General features: G+C 48.8%; 3 protein-coding genes and 1 pseudogene across 3 annotated transcripts; 2 read left to right on the plus strand and 2 right to left on the minus strand.

The window, feature by feature from the left end:
* Positions 1 to 51: 51 nt before the first annotated feature.
* LOC117863858 (aminoaldehyde dehydrogenase 2) lies at positions 52 to 4,951 on the minus strand. Its single transcript, XM_034747727.2, has 15 exons — positions 4,692 to 4,951; positions 4,424 to 4,566; positions 3,637 to 3,717; positions 3,397 to 3,545; positions 2,549 to 2,641; positions 2,353 to 2,476; positions 2,181 to 2,246; positions 1,948 to 2,014; positions 1,782 to 1,858; positions 1,598 to 1,711; positions 1,154 to 1,231; positions 928 to 1,079; positions 771 to 831; positions 548 to 654; positions 52 to 428 (listed from the first exon to the last, which is right to left on the minus strand). Exons 1-15 carry the CDS (start codon positions 4,804 to 4,806, stop codon positions 338 to 340), a joined length of 1,518 nt encoding a protein of 505 aa, XP_034603618.1. The 5' UTR covers positions 4,807 to 4,951; the 3' UTR covers positions 52 to 337.
* Positions 4,952 to 6,847: 1,896 nt separating this feature from the next.
* On the minus strand, positions 6,848 to 8,594 carry LOC140223470 (protein NRT1/ PTR FAMILY 6.4-like; annotated as a pseudogene).
* Positions 8,595 to 9,748: 1,154 nt separating this feature from the next.
* LOC117864402 (plant UBX domain-containing protein 4) lies at positions 9,749 to 13,331 on the plus strand. The gene is made up of 4 exons (XM_034748506.2): positions 9,749 to 10,040; positions 11,521 to 11,818; positions 12,516 to 12,611; positions 12,709 to 13,331. The coding sequence occupies exons 1-4, from the start codon at positions 9,868 to 9,870 to the stop codon at positions 13,090 to 13,092; spliced, it is 951 nt and encodes a 316-aa protein (XP_034604397.1). The 5' UTR covers positions 9,749 to 9,867; the 3' UTR covers positions 13,093 to 13,331.
* Positions 13,332 to 13,460: 129 nt separating this feature from the next.
* Positions 13,461 to 14,909, plus strand: LOC117864743 (uncharacterized). Its single transcript, XM_034748846.2, has one exon. It carries the CDS (start codon positions 13,590 to 13,592, stop codon positions 14,655 to 14,657), a length of 1,068 nt encoding a protein of 355 aa, XP_034604737.2. The 5' UTR covers positions 13,461 to 13,589; the 3' UTR covers positions 14,658 to 14,909.
* The last annotated feature ends 4,539 nt before the right edge of the window (positions 14,910 to 19,448 follow it).

The raw sequence follows: 19,448 nt of genomic DNA on the forward strand, positions 1-19,448 counted from the left end.
CCTAAGCTCGAAACTTTGACTCGCTTTCTTGTTAAAAAAAGGCAAAAGAGGTTGCGTTAAATATCGTTAAGTCTCAAGATTATCCAATTATCTTTTCACTCCGATCTTGTCTAGAGCAACTGCGCACCAGTGTGAAATGGCGAATGATAAAGAGTGCAGACTAGACAGCCCATGATAAGGTACACTCTGTCCTGAATTCGTTAGCAGCAGTACAAGCCGCTTTGCTTTAAGGGCTTTTATTGGAAGAGCACTGTACTGTTCACAAGTTTCTGTCCATGCGCAGGATTGATGTTGTGTCTTCAGTGTGATGCGCTCCTTTTTCCTGGCATGAATCCGTTTACAGCTTCGATGGAGGCTGGTACCATCCCCATGGCTCATCCGAGCAGTACTTGGTGACTTGCTTCACGGTCAGGTAGTTCTCAAGGCCCCTGAAAGGAACAGCGAACACAATTCAGAGGGCACGGATTGCGAAAACCTTTTATTTAGCAGTGGTGACAACGAAATTGTGCGATCTTTCAATATTGATGCGTAGTAATGCGGCACTCACCATTCTCCGAGCTCACGACCAAAACCGCTCCGCTTGTTCCCTCCCCATGGAGCTTGGACTAAGGTTGGTTGCGAGCAATTTATCCAAACAATACCAGAATGAAGAGCCTGCAGGTGACAGATTTTACATGTGTTGCGGAGTGAATCTTTCCATTCCATGACAATTCTAAGATCCTTGCAACTAATCAGGAGGTGAAACCAATGTTCATGCCATACTAAGTTACCTTTGAAATGCGCTCACACCTCTCTTCATCATTAGAGATCACTGCACCAGCTAAACCATAGCTGAAAAGAATTGGTAGAGAAGGTGAATAAATAATATAGGCATGAAAGGGTTTTCTTTTTCTTTTTCCATATTCCGATCATGCAATAGTGACTCACTGAGTATCATTTGCGAGTTCCACAGCTTCACTCTCTGTCCTGAACTCTTTGATGCAGATGACTGGTCCGAAGACTTCCTCTCGCCAAATTTGCATTGATGTACTAACATCTGTTATAATTGTAGGTTCGATAAAGAACCCTTTTCTGAGGTGCTGCCAGTTGATCAATGTAAATTGGATCAATAGCCAAGGAGCCAAAAACGGATAACCTAGCTAAGGATGCTTACCTGTGGTCGGGCACCGCCATACAAAATTGTGGCACCTTCGCTTCTTGCAGTTGAGATGAACTTCTTTATCTTTTCATACTGAAATATGAAACAAAGCTCTTCAGTTGTCTAAATAAGAATTGCTGTATTACACAATGGCGCAGTTCTTCAGTTTAAGACATGCGGAGCTGTGAATGCCACATGCAAGTAGGCCCTGTCCCGACTCCAGACTATTCTAAGTTCGTATTGAAACATAACTGCATAGAACTATATTTTCGGCAGGGTAATGTTCAAAGAAGTAAAACTATTAAGAGTTTCTTGCGTAGGATGCCATCACTATTGTCATGATTATTGAACAGTTATTTGATTTGGGCACAATCTTTTCATTGAAGTCTTTACAGATTCAGAAAAGGTACATATTTGCAACAACACTTCAACAAGCGTTATGCACTTCATAAGCATTACCTGCCCTTCACTGACAACAGACCCCAGCCTGCAGCCTACCTCCAGTGGGTCGGAGATTTTGATATTCTTTGCCCATGCGACCAATCTATCCAAGAACTGCTTTGCTATTTTCTCCTGTGAATTTCCTCATGTCATGTATTAGAAATATTACTTGACCTCCAAAACAGCTAGAAGGATTACATACGTGCAGAAGTAGACGAGAAGTAGCACTGCAGACTTGACCAGCATTCGCAAAGATCCCAAACATGGCCCATTCAACAGCTGATTTAAATTCAGTGAGACATTAGTACAGCAAACAAAATTTGGCATAAAATTAGGGGCATAGTGAAACGTGAGAGGGAGGAAGAGACCTTTGTCAATGTCAACGTCATCGAAGACAATAAGTGGACTTTTGCCTCCAAGTTCTAACGAAACAGGCTGTTGAAAAACAAATAAACAATGGAATAAGGATTATATGAAATAGAAAGCATGATTTACAGGTTTTTTTATCAACAAAAGCATCTCAACACAGGTTGATGGAATTTATTTAGGGTGTGGAAATTTACTGAGAAAGGATAGGGAACTAAAAACATAGAGAACAGACCTTAACCATTTGGGCAGCAGCAGTCATTATCTTCTTACCAGTCTCTGTACTTCCAGTAAAAGCAACCTACAAAACAGGGCCACAAAAACTTGACTCCAGAACTGATTATAATCATTCAGATAACGTGATGTCCATGAACATATGAATATACTCATTGACAAAGAGGTCTGACCTTATCGACATGGGGATGTGAAGATAATGGAGCACCAGCTTCAGAGCCCAGACCAGTAATTATGTTCAACACACCTGGAGGTAGGCCTACTTCTATGCATATTGCACCAAGCTCTAAGCAAGTCCTGAATTTAGACCAGATTTTAGTCCTAGGATTTAACAATTGTACAAGTGACTTCAAAGGTATCAAGTCTTACAGAGAAGCCAACTCTGATGGCTTTAACACAGCTGTACACCCAGCAGCCAAGGAAGGTGCAACCTTCCAAGTAGCCATCAACAGAGGATAGTTCCTTCATTTACACATGGAAAAACAAAATGAATCAGAATGATCATCTAAAAAAAACCTGCGGGAGGCAGTCCACTGATTCTACTAGATGCTCTGCAATTGCACAAAACACCAACAGAACCAGCTACACTTCGTCAAGTACTATGTTATAAGAATAGGATGCATGTCAACGTTCAAGTGATAGGGTAAATGCACTCAAAATATCCCTAATTTTTTAAAGGGATCAACAATTGAAAATGAACATAACGACTAAAAGGTTGAAACATGGCCTCAAGGGGCTTGGAGAAGAAAAAACACATTTCTAAATGGTCATGGCATGCTACACTTGGAGAAAAGATCACATAGAACCTATTTGTTCGTAAAAACAGAAACTATTTCATTTATAACTGATAGCAGCTACCTCAAAGACATTAAACTACGAGATACAAAATGAAACCAATGCAAAATGATCTTGGTATGATTGCTAAATACAATTATCAATTATTCAGTTACTCATATAAAACATAAAGGGCGACCTCTTATAGGACTTCAGAATGTCCACTTGCTTCTTATTTATCAAACACAAACCCTCGACATGTAAAGATAAAAAAGAAATATTAATTCGGTACAAACCACAAAACACCTGATTTTTAGAAGAAAAGGATTAATGGAAATATCAAAATATTTTGATATTTGATACACTATGGAATCTGCATACACACATGGACCAACATGCAATTAAATGTTTGGAGAACATGTTGAATTAAGCAGATGTCATACCAAGGAGTGATCAGTCCAACAACCCCAATGGGTTCTTTGAGTATATAGGACTTGAAATTTTCCATAGGTAGAGGGATCGGTGAATGTTGTTTCCCGTCTAAAGCTTCTGCCAGATCAGCATAGTACTCAAAGCATGCAGCAACATCATCCTAATATAAAATGTAAAGACACTGATTAAAACACGGATCATCTAGTTTCTTCAGGCACGCTGAAGATCAGAGTGCAAATAACTGAAGCTACCATATCTGCAACTGTTTCATCCAGAGGCTTCCCCGAATCAAGTGTCTCAAGCAAAGCCAGATCAGATTTCCTATCTTTAATCTGCACCCACCAACAACATTTAAAGAAATTTAATGTCAGTTAAAACAACCATCCAACAGATAGCAATGGGAAATTTTCCCCATACTAACAGAGGTTCAGCATTTGCATCTTCCATTTTAAATGCATCGAACAGCATAAACAGTAAACCTTCCACGTTCACACACAAACTGATCTTAAATGATAACAGTAGCATCCAATGCCATTGGCTAATAGCTGAAGAACATCTACATTATAAGATTTTGCAACGCGGTACTGAAAGACTAGTATAGCCGATGCTGGTGCCATGCTGCCATGGCATAGCAGGAACAATATTGTCTATGATGGGAGCCTGTGCTGTTGCTGTCCTGTTATTACCTCAAAGCTACAACTTGTACAGAAGATTAGCGGACCCAAAGAGTAGAAGAAGTTCATACATAACAATCAAACAAATCAACATTAGTAAAATCTAAAATGGTACCAGATGACTAGCCAAACAAAAGAGTCAGTCATCTAACAATTGTTCAGCAGTCATCCATCTCGATCACGGGTCTCTTTTTTCCCTCTATCCAAAAGCTATCTATCACACTCTAATCTACTAGCTAAAACCGTCCTTCCTTCCTAGTCGCCCTAAAATTAACTCTGTTCACACAGCAACGAGATAGTTCACGGCTCCAACAGACTTAAATCAACCAGCTACTTGAGACAGAGATGGGTTAAATCGTGTCACCTTGGCGGCGATCGCCCTGAGGAACTTGGCCCGCACGGCCCCGGGGGAGCGCGACCAGTGCCTCCCGCCGTCGCGCGAGAACGCATCCCTCGCCGCCGCGACCGCGATCTCCACGTCCTCTGCCGTGGCCGCCGGGATGTCGCCTTCGCCGATCACCACCCAAAAACAAAAACAAAAGGCCGAGTTCAGCTTCAGTGCCGTGCTAACAGTACGCTGTCAGAGCGATCGGGGGAAAGGGGAGAGAAGGGGGAGCGCGGGCCGGACGAACCGATGGTGGCCTCGGTGGCCGGGTTGACGACGGGGAGGCGGCGCCCGAGGGACGGCTCCCTCCATCCCCCGCCGACGAAGAGGCCGCGGCGCGGGACCGGCGGCGGCGCGGCCATGGCGACGCGATGGAGCGGAGCCGAGGAGCGCCCTGCTGCTGCTGCTGCCGCCGCCGCCACTAGATTGCCTTGGCTCTGGCTGGACTGCGGCAAGTGTTTGGTGGTCGAACGGCGAGCGAGGAGCACGAGAGGGGTCAGGGAGGGGTGGGGTATAACGCCGTGCCGCACCACCTTTTTGATCTGGACTCCGCTAGTGCTCGTCGCGTCACGTCGCCACGGGGGGGTTAGTGTGCTGACGCTGCTACTGGTGCAGTACTAATCAAATCGGGATGTGGATTATCCAAGATTTCCCTCCCAGCTCGCCGTGATTCGCGATTTGCTTAATAATTACTGGGGCTGGGCAAGGCGAGGAAGTCTCTGGACGCGATGATTGAGAGATGGGTGGTGGCCCGCTCGCCATGTGAGGAGCAAGGAGATTGGCGCACGCGCACGTCGTGGTGTATGGGCGCGGATGCCCCGAGCCGCAACCCGTGCGCACACCGGTTGGTGGGTGCGTGGGGTGGCGCCAGAGTCGCCATCTCTCCGCGACTTTTGGCAGAAAAAAGGCTGTGATCTGTCGATGGCTGAACGTCTCTGCTGACAGCGAACGAGAGCGTAGTCGTAGACTCGTAGTTGATGTTGCCAGGAGATTGAGAGCTTTTTTGTTTTCTCGTGCTACTGTTGTGTGAATTCACACACCTATTTCGTTGCGTGACTACATCTACAGCTTTACCGTGGAAATATAAGATGCGTGAATATCTCAATCTCCTGCTCAAATGCTTAAACTTTTTGTAACTGATTCCTGTGTACTGCTCTCTAGGCTTTTAGTTTATCTATGAGCTGCTAAGATAAGATTGACTTGTTCGCTTCAACTTATTCAGCCGACTTATTAGCCACCAAACAGTGATTTCCTCTCATAACAAATCAGCCGTTTCAGCTTTTCGCCGGCTTATAAGCTGAAGCGAACAGGGGTGGGTTATACGAGGGCGACAATATGAACTGGGCGGACCGTTGAGTTATTAGGGCACATGCTTAAAAAATTTTATGCTAAAGGAGTCAACAAATTTTTATCATGTTAAAGTCTTGATAATCTATTTTCTCTTAAGAGGTGCCCTCCCTCATTATTTCCTCTAAACCTGCCCCTGCAAATAGTTAAGTAGAAAGATGTACAACGATATATAGATGCGTGCATCCTAAAAACTTGTAACTAGGCCGGCTGTGTCATGTGAAATGATCATATTAGGCATCACATTTGTATTTCTGCTGAAGGCATATCTCTTTTGGCCCGTCTAGACTAGAAGATTTTTGAGCAACGTCCTAGTGCCATTAATGACATGTTTCGGGACAGATTATATGGCTATGTTTGAGGGGGCTGGAGCTTTTTGAAAAAGCTGCCCATCTAAGGGCAAGTACATTGGTGTCGTCTAATAGGTGGTCTCATGCATTGACACGTGATCTTGAGACGATTCAACAGGCAACTCGTACAATGGGTTGTCCTATAAGTTGTCTGATAGTGGTATATAATTCATTAATTTGTGCATAAGAAAAATAAAATATTATAAGTTGTATGGCAACAATAACTCGTACAATGGTTGTTAAGTTGTCTCGTAGTCCTACAATTTAGCTCATGAGGTGGTTGTTTCGCGAAGCAACGACCTCTTTCTCTCTCCTCGCTCTCTCTCCTCCACATCATCAAAAATCCTACGTGGCACTGCATGAGACGACCTATGAGACCGCTGACGTGTAGCAATGTACTTGCCCTAAGAATCTAGCTAGCTAGTCCGAGAAACCACCGATGAGATAATACTGTCTGAAATACCATTTAGATCATTGGTGTCCTAATTGTGTGTTTAGTTTATCAATACCGACGATTTTATCTCTTTAACAGTTCTTCAAATTTAAATGTATCATAACAGAATTAAATTACTTTTTTGTACTCTAATCCGTACAATTGTTGATCATTCCTCTATTTGAATTGTTGATCTTTTCTATGTCGTGTTTAAAAGTATCCAAATTCAACTCTTAACAGACATGCAAATTGCAAAAAGAAAAAATGCCAAAATTTGCCTAACTATTTTTTGTTGCTGCTTTCTTTGCAAGAACTTAAGGAAAAAGAAATTTACACAAAGGAAATACACGGCAGCCAATGTCACGTCGATTACACAGCGGCAGCACGCACGGGCATCCCTTTATTTACACCTAGACGTCGATCATATTCACTGCCACGGCCAACTTCACCGCGTCCTCCTCCTTCGGCTGGACGGGCTGGTCCGTCAGCTCCACGGCCGCCGCTATCGCCGTGGCCGCTGGGCGGCGGGCGCCTCCCGCTTGTACTCGTGCCGGCTCGCGAACCAGAGGAACCCCGCGAAGTTGAACACGCCGAACACGGCGAGCATCCAGTAGAACAGCTCCAGCCTCCCGTCGTCCAGGTTGTCCCGCACCCAGGCGCCCCCCGTGTCGGCGCTGGCGGCGGCCAGGAGCGCGCTGCTCAGGTAGAACCCCATGGACACCGTGGTGAGGAACAGGCCCGTGCTCATTCATGGACTTCATCCGCTCGGGGGCCTCCCGGATGAAGAACTCCAGCTGCCCGACGTACCCGAACCCCTCGCCGGCGCCCACCAGGAAGAACTGCGGACCAGCCAGAACGCGCTGATGGCGACGCCGGCGCCGCCGCCCGACGCGTCGCAGCGCTTCTTCTCGACGAGCGCGGACACGGTCATGCCGAGCGTGGTGAGGACCAGCCCCGCCGCAACGCGCTGGAGCGAGCTCAGGCCCTCCCGGCGCCCGGTGACGCGGCGCGCGAGCGGGACGAGGACGCGCTTGTTGGTCGAGGTGAAGAGGAGGATGGCCAGGTAGAGGAAGACGGGCGTGGACCCCGCGGGGACGACGAAGCCGCCGCCGCCGACGCGGCGGTCCATGCGCGACGCCTGCTCAATCGTGAAGGCGTTCATCTGGGAGTACACCGTCCAGGAGAGGATGCAGGTGGACCAGATCGGGAGCAGCTTCGCCACCATCTTCACCTCCTCCACCTCCGTCAACGTCGGCCCCGGCACCGCCGGGTGCTCCGACGCCAGGTCCGCGTTCACGATTATTGCAGCCTTATCCGAAAACTGTTCTTGCAAAAAGGTAAAAAAAAATGAAAAATAAATAAAGAACGACCCTTGCTAGCGCTCGGACGTCAGGAGTCAAATCCATCGGACGCTTTCATGGCAGCACCCCAACCTACACGCTCGCTGCGTGCCTCCCTCCTATCTCGTGGCACACGGCGCGTGCTGCCCCACGCAAAAACTTCTATCTTAATTTTTATAAATATGCAAGTTATTATGAACATGAGAGATTGTCCACAAAACTTTTAACATGTAAAAAGAAAAAAAAACTGCAAGGCTAAAAATAAATGCTCAGTCCTTAATTATAATATGCTCAACAATCCATGCCTGGGCCTGACAGCCTCACATCATGGTCTAGTTGCTCCAAAAAACATGAGCAATCAACATTATCCTTCTGCAATTTGCTCCTCATAATATGGTCAATGATGACCAAATGTTCGACCTACAAGTTAAAGACTCGGCCAAATTCGCGTTGAAGGATTTGATGTTTCTTCTCAAACTTTTTTGCGGGACCACATTAGACCAGCAATCCATGGCGGCCGCCGGCCCAGCACCTTCCTACCACCACGTCCTTGGCCTCGCATGGCCGCCATAGGACGGTGCGCGAAGAGGAGGGGTCGCCGCCCCTCGAGCTCGCCGTGGCTACACCGCAACAACTTCATCCAACCTCCCAACGGCGCTCCTCGAGCTCACCATTGCCATGCCGCCACCCGCCTGAACCTTGCCCCCGACCTCTGCCACCCCTCAAGCTCCTAGTGCGCCCCGTGCGTCTGTAGTGCTGCTGTCCGCACGTGCTTCCCGCCGCAACCCGCGTGTCCGCGGTGCCGCCGGCTCGCCGTCGTCACCGCTGGTGTTGTCCATGGCGAACATGACCGGGTTGACGGTGAAGAACAACACAAATTGGGCTTCCTGAGCTCCCTGCAACCTAAACCAAGCTTCAGACACAAAGCTCGAGCTCTTCGCTTCCCAAATCAATCTTTCGGATGCCAAGCTTTGTAGCTACCGCCGCGGAGGATGGACCAGAAGGGCGTGACTGCCGCTGCTCGCGGCGTCGGCGCAGGAATAGGAAGGGGCAACCTCCCTCGACGCTTGCGCTTTGTAGCTACCGTGGCCATGGCCTTGCACCGTAGATTTCTTGTATCCCGCGTCACTGGGAGAGTTGCAGGAGGGGGAATCGTCACCAGTGCCTTCAGCTACCATCACCTACAACGATTTGCACCGGAAGCAAAGGGGCTGCCAGAAAGAGGAGGGGTAGGCTCGCCGCTTGTTGGTTTTGCTTGGCTTGGGCTCATGAAGGGAGTGCGGGATGGAGAAAGAAAGAAGACGATAGGAGAGAGAAAAAACGAACGGCAACGGTTTAACTCCCAGGACTGTCGGTTGATTACGAAAAAAATTGAGAGACTTTTTTTGCAAAATAATTATGACGGTGGGAAGAAACCACCGTAATATAGATATAGATTACCTTATTAGCACATAAACGCCTGGCAATTTAAGTATCCCGTCCAGACTTGATGTGCACAATGGTTGATCACAATGTCTCAGGGTCGGCAATGTAATAATGTACTTGCCCTGATCAGTGATCAGAACGAAAACCACGTGTTAACCTTTATTAATTGGGCTCGTTCTCTGGTGGAGGCCCTCCTCAGATTTTTCAGCCTCTATCCAATGGGCTTCGACTACGAAATAGGCCTGATCGGGCCTTGTTTTTAAATGCGTGCCGCCGTCCACGTTTCTTTACGGCCCAACGGGCCAAACGATACGGGGCACCGACTCCGACGATGCGGGGGGAACGCGTGCGTGATACCTCCGCAACCGCAGCCCCGTATATTCCTATTCCCAAGCCTCTAGCCCTCTCTATCGACCCACCCCGAAGCAGAGCTGTTCGACTCCGCGAGTACATACGAGACGACGCGACGCGAAGCGCGAACCAAACCCTACCCACTCGCCGCGACCCCGATCCCCCACCTCGTCGGAGATGAGCTCCGCCTCCAACGGCGGGAAGAAGCCGGCGAGCGGCGGCGGCCGCGGGGGCCCCACCATCCGCACGCTCGCCGACATCAACCGCGGGCCCGCCGGCTTCCCCGGCGCCGGGGGCAGCGGCAGCGACTCCGACGAGCCCCAGGAGTACTACACCGGCGGCGAGAAGAGGTGCATCTCGGTCTCTCTCTGCGGGTTATATGTCTCCCGGTTGACTTTACTCGTGGGATTCCCTGGCGATCGTGCGTGTGGGCATCGGAATCGCAGCCTCTTAATTTTACGATCTGTTAGGTCGAGACGTTAGCTTGAGAAGGGGCTTCAGGGTGAAATCGCTGGATTTAGGTTTATTCGGCGTTTCATCTGTTAGTTTGCGTGGATTTAATTTTGTTTGACATGCGAGCCGTGCGAGATATGGCCATTTGGGGCAACCGGGACTACAGATGTGGTCTGAACGGTAGCAGTTGATGCCCATCAGTTGCAACCTACCGGAAATTTGTGTTGAATTTTATGTGCGGTACTTTTTGGTCGGAACTATGCATGATTGGATTACGCTCAGCATACTTTTGGTGTGAGTGAGCTTGTTGATTTTGGATTATGTGATATATTTCTGTCCATGGAAAGTCACCAGGTGAAAAATATAAGTCACCCACACCTACACTACTATTAAGCTGCATGCTCTTTGCACCTCAACACAAAATCAATGCAGCTGTTAGATAGTGAAAAACATGGAGCTCAAACTTGTGGTACATATTCTGACCAAATTTAGTAGTGAAAATATCCATCGATCAGGTACATCCCTCGAATCATGATGGAAAACTGTTCTACACATGTAATGATGTGCTAGCAAAGAATGCATTTCTTGTTGTGATTACTTTAGTTTATTTAGGTTACCATGAAATTCCTTATCATTCTATGGCTATTTTGGTCGTGATTTTGATTGAAGGAATCGTAAACATTAGATGTGGGTAAGATAACACTGCACATAGCCACTGAAGCCTGAAGGTACTGAAAATTGTTTTTGTACATGTGAATCTGAGTGCTCTACTTGAGTCAGCGAAAAAAGTTACAGGAGAGGGGACATGCCCTAGTAATTTTTTTTGGGCACAATGCTTGATTATTTCAGTTTCAAGTATAGCATGATGTGCATACATGATTCTACGAAAGAATGAAATAAAACCCGACATGTGTCTGGTGTTTAGGGCAGTTCTTTCAGTCTTAAATATGTAGAATATGGTACCATTAAAACATGGTTGGTACTCATGGAGGGGGGGGGGACTTTATGTGGGAAGCCAATAGGAAGGAAAATTCCTACTAGTAGCACCTGAGCTTCTTGTTTCTTTTTAAAGCTTTTCTACATAATGAAGGCCTATCAAAATGGAACTATATTCATAGTTAACGTCCCATGTATGCTACGGACAATATAACCCTTTATGGTGCATTATCTGTTAAGTGCAGAGGCATCACGTTCTACTTACATAGCACACTTTGTTCCCTCTAGACTTAATGCAAAATATTGGGAAGAAGATCTCTGTAATGTTTAGTCCCATAATTGGCTTAGAGAAGATGTCCACAATGATTAGTATGGGTTTTGTTCGAGTTTTTTAATGTTGATCTTGTGTTCTTCAAGTAATTTTTCTTTATATACGTGCAGTGGGATGCTTGTTCAAGATCCAACAAGAAGGAATGATTCTGACGCAATCTTTGAACAAGCTAGGCAGACGGGTGCTGTCCAAGCGCCACCCCCTTTTCTTGATAGCCAATCTTCCAGCTCGAGGAGCTTTACAGGGACTGGCCGACTGCTTTCAGGGGAGACAACACCATCTGCTGCGCCTGCGCCTCAGGAACCAGTTCACATACTCCACGTTATACACTTGTGGAACAATGGTTTCAGTGTAGATGATGGTCCACTGAGAGCCTATGATGATCCTGAAAATGCAGACTTCATTGAGGTGATTCCTTGCATGATATTTTTGGATAATTTATCTATACCATCTCCACCCTCTGTAGTCAAGTAGATATTGTTTAAAAATGTGCTCTCAAACTTCAGAAACTGAAGTTTAAAATTTGTCACATAAAATGGAGCTAGTAGAACAATGGTCGAAGATTTGCATTAGAGACTGAAGAAATGTCAAAACCAATAAGTAAATGAAGGGAGATTGTTGGATACTGCAAGCAATCCACAATCTGCAAGCTTAAACAAGCAGGGCCTTAAACAGGTTATCATCTTGAAAATGCTATTAATTCCGTAAGCCATTCAGCCAAGTTAACTTTGACTGGATATATAAGCTGGAATCTCAAAACACCCTTAAATCTTCATTATAACTTGAGACAGACCTCAGCCTTACTGTGCCAGGAAAAAAAATGTAAACTTGTTTGTTGCATTGCTGGTTCTCTGTGATTTTCGTCCCTGATATGCATGTCTTGTACAGCATAATGTTGGGCTGTTCCGTTTGTTCTCATTCAATATAAGGATTTGTTGAGCTGTTATTTAAGTTGTTGGTTAAGTATTGTAAGAGGTCATCACATACTGTTTGGCTGCTTATTTTTCAGTGGAACATGTAACTGTAAATTTGATGAAGTGGTTGCCATACTAGTTCTTCATAGCTGAATGAATTCATGCCAACTGTACCTTTGTTTGGTTTTCAGAGCCTTAAGATGTCCCGGTGCCCCCAGGAGCTGGAGCCTGCTGATAGAACCACACCAGTTCATGTGAATGTTATGAAAAGACTCGAAGATTATCGGGTGAGTCCTCCACCCTTCATCCATCTACGGTTGACCCAGTTGCATCAGCAATACCTCAAGTCCAGTACATTTATCCTCTCTTGTTTTGTTCATGTAGGAACCTATAAGGTCCCGATCAGCTTTCCAGGGTGTTGGAAGAACCCTTGGCGGTGGACCTTCCACAGATGAGACTTCAGCACCTGCTCCTGCTGCTCCCACTTCAGCACCCCCTGCTGCTTCGAGGTCCACCAGCTTTGTCGTAGACGACTCCCAGCCATTTACATCCATACAGCTGAGGCTGGCTGATGGCACTCGTATGGTCGCCAGGTTCAACATGCACCACACCGTGGGGGACATCAGGTCCTTCATCGACGCATCCCGGCCCGGAGCTGCAAGGACGTATCAGCTGCAGACTGGCTTCCCACCCAAGCAGCTGGCTGACCCAACGCGGACTGTCGAGCAAGCTGGCCTGGCGAACTCCGTTATCATGCAGAAGATGTAAATGCTTCACCAAGCTGGGAACCCAGATGCATAATGCGTCTTTTGAAAACTTAGTATCATCGAGTGGTTGGTCATCGTATCAGACACTGTACTGTGTACTGGCCTATTGCCGTATCAGCCTCGTTGACAGCCTATCAGAGTCGTCAGTGAACTATGCATACATTCATATTTAAATCAACTACTGAATTACCACATCCACGTATTTGCGTGTTTGGTTTTTAATAACCAGTTATTGACTTATTGCTTGCATCACTGCTATAGTTTCTTACGTAATTGGCATGTTGATAGTATAGACATGTCTGCGGGTCTGCCTCCTTCGTAACACGTTATCTGAACGCTAAACTGGATCAAGACGCAACACGATTTCGTTCGTTATAGTTCAACCGCGTACGTGTTAGGAGCCCCAAGAGTTTACTGCCAACCATTTCGGCCCAAGAGGCCAAGACCCACTTGCCACGCCCGCTGGGCGATAGGGGTGGAAAGTTGGAACCGTGCCCGATGCGGCGACGCCCGATGACGATCAGCACTCGCGCCGCCGCGGAAGCCCCCTTTCCGGGAGCGACTCCATCCCCCATGCTCCGGCCGCTGTCGTTCTTCCGGCGCCGCGTCCTCGCCGCAGCCCTCAAACTTCTCGCCCCGCCCATCTCCCGCTCCCTCTCGACCGCCGCGGCACCGGCAGCCCGCAAGCCGAGCACCGCCGTGGCCGTCCTCTGGGACCTGGCCGCGTCGCGTCCCCCCACCACGCTGCCCCTCTACGACGCCGCCGTGCGCCTCCACCTCGCCGCCACCTCCTTCGGCCGCCTCCGCCTCTCCGCTGCCTTCGTCCACCCGTGCCACCGCCTCCCGGCCCCCGCCGCGCCCGCCGCCACGACCCACCTCTGCCGCGTCTGCGGGCGCCGCTTCCGCGCCCGCGACGCCCTGCTGCGCCACTTCGACGCCATCCACGCCCGCGAGCACGCCAAGCGCCTCGCCCGCATCGACTCCTCTCGCGGCGACCGCCGCGTGCGCCTCGCCGCCGCGCTCTCCCTCAAGCTCTCCAAGTACGAGAAGGCCGCCCGCGAGCTCACCGCGGGCGCGGACGCCGCCGCCGCCACCCCCGCCGACGAGATCGGGCGCGCCGGCGTCCGCGTCGTACTCACACGCACCCCCGCCGCGTCCCTCCGGGAACGCGCGCAGCAGGTGCTCGACGAAGGGTCCGTGGGGTGCCTGATGCTGGTCTCTGGCAAAGACGAGCTCGCCTCCCTGCTTCGGGTGGCGAGGGAGAGGTGCGTGCGATCGGTGGTGGTTGGCGGGGAGTCCGGGCTGGCGAGGTGGGCGGACGTGGGGTTCAGCTGGGCGGAGGTGATCACAGGGAAGGCCAGGACGGCTGCGCCGTCAGTGTCTGGGAAGTGGCGGGACAGGGATGTGCTCAAGGGGCTAGAGTGGAGGTACGAGGAGGACGATGAGGAAGAGGTGGTGTTCGAGGACAGCGACGGCGATGGTGCCGAGGAGTTGGCACGCAAGTCGAAGGGGAAGCCGTGGTGGAAGTTGGACTCTGACGGCGAGGATTCCAGCAACGGTAGCTGAAAGATGATTCTCTGTACATAGTCGAGTTTGCTCGGCTTGGGATCCCTTTCAAAGGAAGCATGGATCATGGGCTTCATGGCACGCTGGTGGTGTCATGAACTCATCATATCATCTTAAGAGTAGCAAGATTTTGTGCGCCAATGTATCGATCGCCTCTGATGATCTTGTAACATGGAAGAGGTAGATCTGTTCGAGAGCTCTGTTTGGATCTCCTAGTTATAGCTGATGCCATTTGAACGATAACCAACATCAGTGCTGCGGTCTAGGATGCACATGTCAGAATGAAACGCAATCCCAAACACATTCCATGGTGCCGGTGTCTCTTGTAGAAGGCAGCTCCACCGTTGCCTCTACGCCACTGCTGTCGACGTCCACGTCACTACCGCACGTAGCTGCTGCGACTGCGAGGAAGTCTGGCGCGTGGCTGCCGTCGACAGCGCAGTCCGACCGCTGGGGAGCTGCAGTTTGTGAGCTCTCCAGCGCAGTTTGTGGCTGTTCGTCAGGCCGGCGGGCAATGCACTACGGATTTGAAGTTGGGTCGCCGTTGCCGAGCCGCCCGGCGGAAGATTCCGGTTGTGAGTTGTGACGCTCCTGCGTATTCTCGAAAAAAAGAGTTGTGACGCTCCTACCTCCCGCTGGCAGCTGGCTAGCAGCAGCCGCGCAGGCACCACGCCTGATAAGCACTTGTTAATCGACTGGAACCGAATACAAAATGAACCTTGTTAATGCTGGATCGACACTACAATGAGTATTAGGAACCAACGAAACGACTGTAATACTGAAACTCGCTATACGAGATACAGCCTGACTAAACCGCATATCAGCATGTTACTGTCAATTTGCAAACTCTGACTCTGCAGACAACAAAATTGGGTTGTCAGTACCATACGGCGGATCAATCAAACCAAATGTGCTGCCGCGGCCAAATTCCGGCGATCCCACTCTAGGAACGCCAGCGACCCCTCGCGCTCCGCCAAGCAGCGGAGTTGGGACATGTAAACTGACGCGTAAGGGCTTCAGGCGGCAGTAATGCGCGCGGCGGTGCTGTCGTTGTGGTCCCGATGGCACGGACCGCGGGCGCGGACACGAAGGACGACGTACGGCGGGGATATGCCGCCGTCGCGGAGCGCAACGCAGCGAGGGGTCAGGAGAGGTGCGCGTTCAAGGGCGGAGGCGACGCCGATGGCCGTGGAGATGACAGTAGGGAAGCGTGTTGTGACGTCGTGGGTGCCGGCGATGCCAAGCGCGGCGGCGAGGCGAGCACCAGAGCCGCGCCAGGAGGGTCGGGGGTGGACGGTATTTCATTTGACGTCCACCCGGGGTCCGGAGGACCGTTGGATCCGGAGGCTGCGGCTACGATTGGATATGCTGAAGCGATGGATTTTTTTTATTTTTATATATCTGTTTTACGAATGTGTAGGAATAAATAAGCCATCTGAAAATTTGCAGAATTGGACCTTGCCGCCGGATTAAATGGCGGTAAACGACTACCGCCGTCTCAACCGGTGGTAAGAGAAGATATCGCCGGGTGAAACGGCAGTAGCTTCGTGCGTGCACCACGTCAACTGCCAAATCTGCTTACCGCCCTCTGGTCCAGCGGTTGGCACACGTGTTCTAGCGGCGCGTGGGATGAGGCTATTTCCACCGTGCCATCCGACAGTATCCGGTTCCACCAGGGGGTGGTAACAGGTGCTGCCGATTCAAATGGTAGGAGTGGGATCGTTACCGCCGCCTGATTCAACGGTAGCTATCCTGCGTCTTTAAAAGCCACGGAGCGGCCGCCCCTAAGCATGCGTGCGTGTGCGCGCCTGTTTCCAGAAATCGAGAGGAATGGAGGGAGTGGCCGGGAGAGAAGAGGAAGCGAGTGTGCGGCTGAGAGAGAAGAGGAAGGGAGGGAGGGAGGAGAAGAGACAGAAAGGGAGGGAGAACGGAAGTGGAGATTGAATTCTGGATCTTCGATTCGTATGAGGTATTATCACAAATCCCCTAGTTTATATTAACTCATAGTTGGTAGATGTAGTAGTTGATGTAGTAGCTATATAAATGGTGTAGTAGTAATTAGTAGATGAAATCTAGATGTTCATATGAGACATAGAAAAATATAGGTTTATTGGTGTATTGGATTTAGCTTAGTTATTTATGTTATAGTTCGTATGAGATATAGAAAAATATGGGGTTCCACTATGGAATGAGCGTCCGAAATGCCACTGTAGCTTCCGTGCGTTGTTGCAAGTATGGGAGGATCGCATACCTAGGGAGAATAAGGGGTGTAGGTACTTCAAGTGTCCCGACATTGATGATGATTTCAAGATCAGTCCATTCATAAATATTTTGAATATGTTTTCTATGTACTGGTACCGTGAACTAATCAGGATTGAACATGCAAGTATACACATTTATGGAATGGATCGACACTAGGCCTGTAGGGGAGGTGCCCATAATCCCAGTGGTCTTAGAGACCAAAGTCCAATACTATGGTAGGCTGGAAGCGGCTCGAGATGCGGTACGTGCTACTCAGCTCAAGCAAGAGCGATGCATCCGCCAACAACAGATCCATTTGAAGGGCAAGGAGGATGAACTGTAGAGGCAGCGCGACCAGTTAGGTGCTCAAGAGGCAGCATTGAAACGGTAGGAGGAAGAATTTGAAACTCGTCAGGTGCAACTCCTCCAGGAAAAAGAGCGATAGAAAAAGATGAAGAAGCAGAATGTTCCTCCAGAACAGCGAGGAAGGGGAAACTTCCCCGGTTCACCCAATAGAACGTTACCTTTGCTCCACCAATTTGCATTACCTAAGACATTTTATTCTAGGGAAGGTGCTCTTTAGAGATTTGTCATGTTAGGCGCCTCGGATGCCATTGTACCATTGTTTGTACCGTGATAACATTTCGTCTCCATGCTTCGAGTACTCAGATTCCACACTATTCCCATTTTACTGCTATGCTGCCAGTACAATACTCAAATACTACTAAACCACTACTGACATGAATCCTCACTGAAAAGCCTACACTATACACTGCAATGACCCTAAACGTGAGCCTTCTCAGGCAGATGGGACTCGACACTGAGCCCTACGTCCCTGCACCTCTGCAAAACCTATATCTAACCTTTTTTCAGAATGATTGAACACGACGGGGTACTGAGCACATGGGGCACAGTGCATCTCCATCTCAACACTCCTTATATTGGACCTCCCTTTCCCGTATCCTTCCACACCACTGAGCAGGAGCAAGAATAATGGCATCCGCAAGAGGGAGAGGTCGTGGGAAGAGGGGATATTCCTATTCCCACCATCACTTGGCCAGGTTCTTTTGGTCCAACGGAATATGAGGCACCCCTCGACGACTTCCCTCTATATGACAGGGCTAACTACGCCCCTCCAAACTCCCTTAGACCTTATGACAACCGTCATGATGCGTGGCTAACGTGTCACCATGGCGTGGCTTGTGTCGTCCAACTGTTTGATGGCTACAGTGGTGAAAGCCGGCGTTTCTTTCGATGCCTGTATGGCTTGGTAAGTCAAGTTATTACTTCTTTACTCTTCCTAAGCTTTTCGTGCTACAAACTAACATCACGTTCAGTCTTATCTCGATGAAGGAATCTACTGCTACGCAAAGTGGGTCGATTCTCCATTTCGTGAGCCAGCCCAAGAGTACATCCACTACCTCAAGAGCAAGATCTTTGACCTCAAGCGTAAGGTCGAGTATCTTCAATCCGAAGTTGATGCAAATCCTTGGGTGGTTAACATCGCACGTGACTTGATTTGTACCGATCCATGGTGCAAGTGCCCCTACCACCACAACAAGGATCGCCTCCCGTCTCCACCATCCTCTGGGGGTGTTGGCTACTATGAGGCTGGGTCCTCCCAGCTCTCGCAAAGCCAGTTCTACTAGAAAGTAGAGATGGCTCTATCCCCAGCTTTTCCAATTAACTAAGGCATGTTAGGTTTAGCAACGGCACATGTTTAGGATAGCATCAGTGCCACACATGCCACTGTAATCTATAATTAATTGTTCACTCTAGAGTTGTTGGTGTTCGTATGTTGTGCACGAATTTCGTATCTATCTATTGTAATTTCGCTGGAAACAGCTATGCATCTAATGGTCGGGAGTTCATTCATTTTCAATTATTTTCTCGAAGCGCTCTACCTCTCTTAAATTATGAAGTTTCACATTGCAACCAATAGTGACATATCTGAATATTTAGTGCTTCCAGAATATTTAGTGCTTCCAATGTAACTTGATTTCTTTTACTATCATACAAAATTACATAAAAACAAAATAAAAAAATAATTTACAACCAGTGCATACGGTTATAGCCGTTTGAACTAGTTATAGCTGCCTCCTCACAACAAAATGGACAAAACCGGCCTTTGGTGCGAACTGGCTAGCTCAAACGACGGTAGCCAGCTACCGCCCTTTCACTTAGCGGTAACCAGCTGCTGTCATTTCAAACGGCGGTACCTACATCCACCACTCCAACCGCTATTTGATCCGGCGGCAGGATCCAAATCTGTAAATTTTCGGATCGTCTATTTATTTCTGCAAATTCGTAAAAAATATAAAAATAAAAAAAATTCGAAGTGATGCAGCAGCGTTGCTGGGCCAAGAGTAGGCCCAGTTACTTGAGCCCATCCTTCTTTTTGTTGAGGCCCGCGTCAATTTGTTCTGTGTCGCCCCAGCGCTTCTTGTTATAATTCCTGCCGCTTTGCCCGACGACACAAGTCGCCCGCCGCCGGCGCGGCGAGCCACGGAGGCACCATCAATTCCGTCGGTTGTCACTTGTCAGTTGTGA

This window comes from Setaria viridis, chromosome 7 (assembly GCF_005286985.2).
Source record: "Setaria viridis chromosome 7, Setaria_viridis_v4.0, whole genome shotgun sequence".
NCBI classification, from domain to species: Eukaryota; Viridiplantae; Streptophyta; class Magnoliopsida; order Poales; family Poaceae; genus Setaria; species Setaria viridis.

Bases quoted from the DNA above. Each gene is read 5' to 3' on its own strand.
- LOC117863858 (XM_034747727.2), bottom strand. From the start codon at position 4,806: ATGGCCGCGCCGCCGCCGGTCCCGCGCCGCGGCCTCTTCGTCGGCGGG. The intron at 2,015-2,180 runs GTCTGTTCTCTA...GTTTTTCAACAG, and splicing joins CTGCTGCCCAAATGGTTAAG to CCTGTTTCGTTAGAACTTGG. The intron at 832-927 runs GTGAGTCACTAT...AATTCTTTTCAG, and splicing joins GAACTCGCAAATGATACTCA to CTATGGTTTAGCTGGTGCAG.
- LOC117864402 (XM_034748506.2), top strand. From the start codon at position 9,868: ATGAGCTCCGCCTCCAACGGCGGGAAGAAGCCGGCGAGCGGCGGCGGC. The intron at 10,041-11,520 runs GTGCATCTCGGT...ATATACGTGCAG, and splicing joins TACACCGGCGGCGAGAAGAG to TGGGATGCTTGTTCAAGATC. The intron at 12,612-12,708 runs GTGAGTCCTCCA...TTGTTCATGTAG, and splicing joins AAAGACTCGAAGATTATCGG to GAACCTATAAGGTCCCGATC.
- LOC117864743 (XM_034748846.2), top strand. From the start codon at position 13,590: ATGCGGCGACGCCCGATGACGATCAGCACTCGCGCCGCCGCGGAAGCC.